General features: G+C 56.2%; 1 protein-coding gene across 1 annotated transcript in view; it reads right to left on the bottom strand.

Annotated features, from left to right (window-relative positions):
- PER2 (period circadian regulator 2) overlaps positions 1-1,254 on the bottom strand; it is a 38,694-nt gene extending 37,440 nt beyond the window's left edge. Inside the window, exon 1 of the mRNA XM_077757485.1 lies at positions 1,155-1,254. Coding sequence (XP_077613611.1) covers positions 1,155-1,205 — 51 coding nt within the window. The 5' untranslated portion in view covers positions 1,206-1,254. The remainder of the gene's footprint in view (positions 1-1,154) is intronic.
- Between the last annotated feature and the right edge of the window lie 4,466 nt (positions 1,255-5,720).

Here is a 5,720-nt window from a genome sequence, read left to right as displayed (position 1 = left end):
CGCGGCTGTCACATAGTGGAAAACGTGACTGCGCGCGCCGCGCCCGCCCCCGCCTCCAGCCATTGGCCGACGCTCAGCCTCATCTGCATACCGAGGGGGCCGAGCCTGCCAGCGCCGCGTGTTCATTGGCTGCAGCGCCCATCGCTCTCTTTACATAAGTCGCACATGGAACTCCATGTTCACCGCGTCGGTTCCTCAATGAAGACGCGGCGCGCTCGGCTCCCCCTCCTCGTCTTCCCGAGTGGTCCCTTCCACTTCCGGTCTCGGCGTCTCCCATTCAAGACAGCCGGCGTCAGGCGGCTAGGGCAGCTCGGAGTGGCGCGTACCACCTCGGGCCGGGGGGAGCTGGGTGCGGGACGGGACCCGGTCCAGTGCACCTTCCACCCGCCGGCTGGGCCGCCGGAATCCTGCTGAAGCCCGGGCCCTGGAAGGCCGCCACCCGTGGCTACGGGCCGGAGACGCGCCCCCGCGAGAAACTCTCTGCTGACATCTTTCATTCCTTTTCATTCATTTACTCACTGCCATTCATCCTTAGCTGGGCGCTGAAGCTGCTGGGGAACCACCCAAGGCTGGCCAGCCGGCCGGGTGCACGCCCACCCAGGCCACCGAAGTCCTCACCTGCCAGGACTTCAGCTTCCAGGTGGCCTTTCTTATATATGACATCATGTGTTGCAAATTTTGATTCAGCAAATCAGGACATTGTTACTAGGAGCGGGTACCAAAGAAAGAAGCGATGTCCCTGCTCCCAAGCACGTCATTAGGGGAAAAGGACGGTCTCCTTCATAAAAAGGGAACTTAAATACTAAATGGGGCGGTGTGGATCTTAGATTAACCAAGGTCAGAGTTATCCGCAGAGGGTCCGTGGAGGAAGCAGCACTTGAAGAGGGGAAAGGAAAGGCGTTTGGTAAAAGGCGAAAGATGTGTGCGATCTGAAGATAAATCAGAGTATTGGAAAGGCATTTGGAAAAGGGAGGTTTTCAGAAGGCGTGAGCCACAGAGGCACATGGGCGGTGCAGGGGTGGGTATATAGGGCTCTGGGACACAGTAGGTCCGGAGCATCCTGCTGCCACTTTTTCTTTCAGTAAGCATTGTTGGGGGCACGTTAAGCCCGAGCCTTCTGTTTAAAGAACCAGGAGAGAGAGAGTGGAACTTACTCTCAGACCAGCTGGAGGGCTGAGGCTTGCTTGTAGGACATGAAACAGCATGCAGGCTCTGAGGCAGTTCAGCTGCTACAGGCTCAGAGACTTCAGGGTCCCGGCGGGCAGGGGAGGCTGGCTGGGTTCTGAGGGGCTGAAGGGGCCCAGCATCTCCCTCCATCTCCCTGCAGGCAAACTAAGCTGCTAGTTCTCAAAGCCAAACCCACACTCAGGAATTCTTGTGTTGGAGCCACTTCTTTCCCTCTCCTTGACAAGGTGTGTATACAGCTTTGTCAGACACAGATGCAAACTGGGGCAAATACCAAGTTCATCAGGACGGCTCTTCCCACATAAGCCCTGAGGGGCCTGCTGTGCGGTCCACACACCAAAGTGATAGCGGCCCCTCCTCCTGTTTCCCTGACACTGACACCTGGAAACCCTCCGTGCCTCCCTGCCTAACACACACACACACACACACATACACATGCACACACACACACACCAAGCAAATCCAGGCTCAGCTGCACCCTACACACACCCAAAGGCCTTTTGTTTCTTCACGTACATTGACGTCAATGGTGAGCTCCATTGTTCTGGAAACAAGAATAAACAGCTCATTCACATCACACAGAGATTCTTCTGCTCAGCTTTTCCTTAGTCTTGCTCCATATTCAGCCTGTAGCCTAATGTCACATTTCCTCCCTAAATTTAGCTCTTTCTTTCTTTTTCTTTTTTTTTTTTACATTTATTTATTTTTGAGAGACAGAGTGTGAGCAGGGGAGGGTCAGAGAGAGATGGAGACATAGAATCTGAAACAGGCTCCAGGCTCTGAGCTATCACCACAGAGCCCGACGTGGTGCTTGAACCCATGAACCCATGAGATCATGACCTGAGCTGAAGTCCGGTGCTTAACCGACTGAGCCACCTAGGTGCCCCTAAATTTAGCTCTTTCTATTTCAACTATCAATCTCGTAGCAAGATGTTGGAGTCCATTATTTTAAAAATTATCAAATATAGAGGACCCCTAGAACCCTTCAGAACCTAATCTATTTTCAGGGTCTTCCTGCTAGTTTTTTTTTTTTTTTAATTCTTGTTGTTGGAAACTTTCATTCACTCCACAAATGCTTGTTGAGACCTAAGTAGGTGTTGGGGTTATGCAAAAATGTATCTCATTGGATCCTTTGTGTGCAACATAGAAGAGGTGATGACCCCAGGACCAGGCTTAGTCCTTGGATGCCACTCTCACTGGACCAAGAATCATGAGTGTGTGTGTGTGTGTGTGTGTGTGTGTGTGTTGCGCCATTAGGTGGGAGGGGGAATGAATTCTTTCATGGTCAGCCTACACTGACCTAGAAATGTGTTGGGGTAGCTGTCATCTCTAGGACAGAACTCTCGGCCAAGCATATTGCCATTAGCACGAGGGGAGGCAGGCTGGCAAGAAGGAAGTCCGTGGAGGGGGATGGTGAGCCTGTTTCCCCAGCTGCCTGGGGAGTGCCCTCGGTGGAAGGAGCTGGCCTCTGGTGTCAGCCTTCACCCTGCCTCCCACCTGGGGGGCTCAGTCGGTTAAGCGTCTGACTTTGGCTCAGGTCATGATCTCACAGTTTGTGGGTTCATGCCCCATGTCAGGATCTGTACTGACAGCTCAGAGCCTGGAGCCTGCTTTGGATTTGGTGTCTCCCTGTCTCTCTGTTCCTCCCCCATTTGTGCTCTCTCACGCCCGTGCACGCGCTCTCTCTCTCTCAAAAACAAAAAGAAACCTTAAAAAATTAAAAAACAAAAACACAAACACAAACAAAAAAACAAAGCCTGCTCCTCCCCTGCCCCCAGTCCAGTTCCTCCAGTGGGCGTGGCTCAAATCAGCCCCGCCCGCCCCTGCCCCAGGGCCTCTGCTCACTTGGGCTTCCTTGCCCTTGCAGAGCCTGCCTCTCATCCATTCATGCACTCAGTTAGCCAGCCATTTCCTGGGCAACTACTACACAACAAGCACCGTGTTGGCCAGACATACCTGCCTTGGTCAGAGTGGACGTTCCCACCCCGTTCCCAGTCTGGGGAGGAAAATACTCAATGTTTCAGCCTGAAGTGTGATGTTAGCCTTAGGCGTTTTTTCGTAGATGTTCTTTGTCATGGAGAGGTTTCCTTCTCTTGCAGTCCTCTGAGAAGCTTGTTGTTTTTTAAAATCCTAAGTAGGTGTATGGGCCTTTAATCCATGATAGTTACTATTATTTTACACTACCTCCTCCAAATTAATCTATTTTTGCAGACTTGCAAAAATACATTCTATACAACATTCTGCATAGACTTGCTTCCTTCGTTATTGTAATTTACAACCAAAAACGTAAATGATTGGAAATATTACTGCCCAAGATTCTGCCTTTTCTAATGTTATCAGCTGTTTTCTAAATAAAAGACGTGGTTTTAATGGAAGCCCCAAAACCGTTTGCTAGCATGTCACTTGAGAAAGGACTAAGACTTCAGATGTCCTGGTCATGAGGGTGTTAAAACCCAAGCGTCCCCTCTAGTGAGGAAGGTTGGGGAGGAAAGGGGCAGGGGAGTTGCTGGCCAGGTCTTTGCCTCTGACCTTGAGGGCTGACTTCTGGGCCAGCCGGTCTCTGGTATCTCAACTCCCTGCGCCCCCAGCCAGGTTCAGGGCCGCCAGTATCCCTCAGTCTCCTGGTGCGGCCCAAGGAAAGACAGCCTGCCCGCAAGGTGACCTGTGCACGAGGTGATGCCCGATGTCTAAGGTGACCCCCATGTCCGAGGTGCCTCTTTCTTCAGAGGGTGAAAGTCTCTCTCATCAGGTGGCATGCCACTTGCCTGGACAGCTCCCAGCCCGCCGTGGGTCCCCAAGGCTGTCATCTCAGCTTGGTTCTGTCTGCAGTGCGGGGTTGGCTCTGAGGGGTAGCCCAGCAGGCATCCCCCAACCACGATGTCCTGGGGCCGTGTCAGGAAGCTGGGCTCTGCATGTCCCAGGGGGGACAAACGAGGTCCCTCCCCATCAGGATGCCTGGTCCTTGAGGAGGCCGAGGTCTGGGCTGCACGTTCATGGGTGGGCGCGGGCCTCAGTGTGCCCCTTGCCCTGTGACAAGCTATGACCCGGCACGTGCTTACTGTGTTAGGCGCATGCTCCGTGCATCACGCCTCCACAGGGCTCATGTCCAGATCCCCGCTGTCCCTTTGCAAAAGCACCCCTGATGTCATGATGCACCAAGGAATCATGCAGGGGTTAGGTCTTATGTCACCCAAGAGGGACAACCTTTGTCTACACAGAATGATCTCACGGTTACCCTCACCACCGCGTTCCTGTGGAGTCTGGGAACCAGGTGACCCGAGTCCAAACTCCAAGGTCCCCCTTGTCCCCTGAACGTCTTCCCCACCCTAAATCTCCCTCTATGGTGCATGGCAGGCCAGGTGCTGCCCAGACCCTCCTAATTCCTTTTCAGGTACCTAGAGGCTCATGGGTGTGGACAGCTGGAACGCAGGTCATCCACATGTGCCAGCACCCGCCTGTCTATGCAGCCGTGCGGGCCCACAGCGCCTGTCCTGGCATCATAGGGCCCTGTGAACCCTGCCTCAGTCTCTGCCTCTAGGTTTTTCCTCCAGTGCTTTCTGCCCTGTGCCTCGCACTGAGTTACCCGCCACGTTTGTGGCTCCCCAGTGTGGGAAATACACACTTGTCCCCAGACCACAGCTTTTTGGAAGAAACAAAGGGGTTTGCCCGGGCCACTCTCAGGGTGGGATGGTGGTGGGTCACCTGACTGAGCCCAGGGGACTGTGGGCTGCCTTGGGGCGCACAGTGGCCCCTCCGTGGGAGAGAGCCGGGGGAAGGGCTGCCCGGAGCCCCTCTCCCTGCTCCTCCTCAGCAGGTCCCATGAGGGAGGAGGAGGGGAAACAGGAGAGCCCCACCCTCGGGGCACTAGGAGGCTGCTGGGGCCCCAGGATGCCGCGGGGAGACCTCACGGGCGGGCGTCCACAGGAGCTCAGGGGCGAGACGGACTCTGAGGCACGGCCGGCGCCCGGGGGCTGCCCGCGTGGTGGATCCGCACACTGAGAGGCAACCTCGGTGCCGCGGGGCAGAGCCGATGGCAGGCATGGGGACCAGCCCAGGGCCCTGCCGCAGAGCCAGCGGTCTGGGCCACCCGGCACCCCTGCCTGCCTCTTGGCACGGAGCTCAAGGGGATTGGGCAGACCTGTCCCGGGGGGGTTCCCTCAGACGGGGGCACAAACTAGGACACCCCACTGAGGCCAGGGACCCCTGAGGGAACGGCTGGGAATCCAGAGAGCCCCCCCCGCCCCAGCACCCTCTGGACTCGGAGAGCAGTGGGTGGCTTCCCGTGGGCGGGCCCTCCGCAGAGGGGGGGGCTTTGGGGGTGGGACAGTCCTCCCAGACCCCGTCTCAGGCGCGGACCTGCCCTTCTCCCAAGCTTGTGTGGCTCTGGCTTGGGATCAAAGGACCCCCCGAAGGAAAAGGACGGCCTGCCCAGACCCGGACCCTGTCGGGCTGGCCGAGCACGGGGGACGGAAGGGGCCTGCAGCAACAGGAGGTAAGGGGCTGGGGGGGGGGGGTGAAGGCTGGGGGCCCCTAGG

Source organism: Crocuta crocuta, unplaced genomic scaffold (assembly GCF_008692635.1).
Source record: "Crocuta crocuta isolate KB4526 unplaced genomic scaffold, BGI_CrCroc_1.0 scaffold290, whole genome shotgun sequence".
Taxonomy (NCBI): Eukaryota; Metazoa; Chordata; class Mammalia; order Carnivora; family Hyaenidae; genus Crocuta; species Crocuta crocuta.
This window is presented reverse-complemented; position numbering and strand designations above follow the sequence as displayed.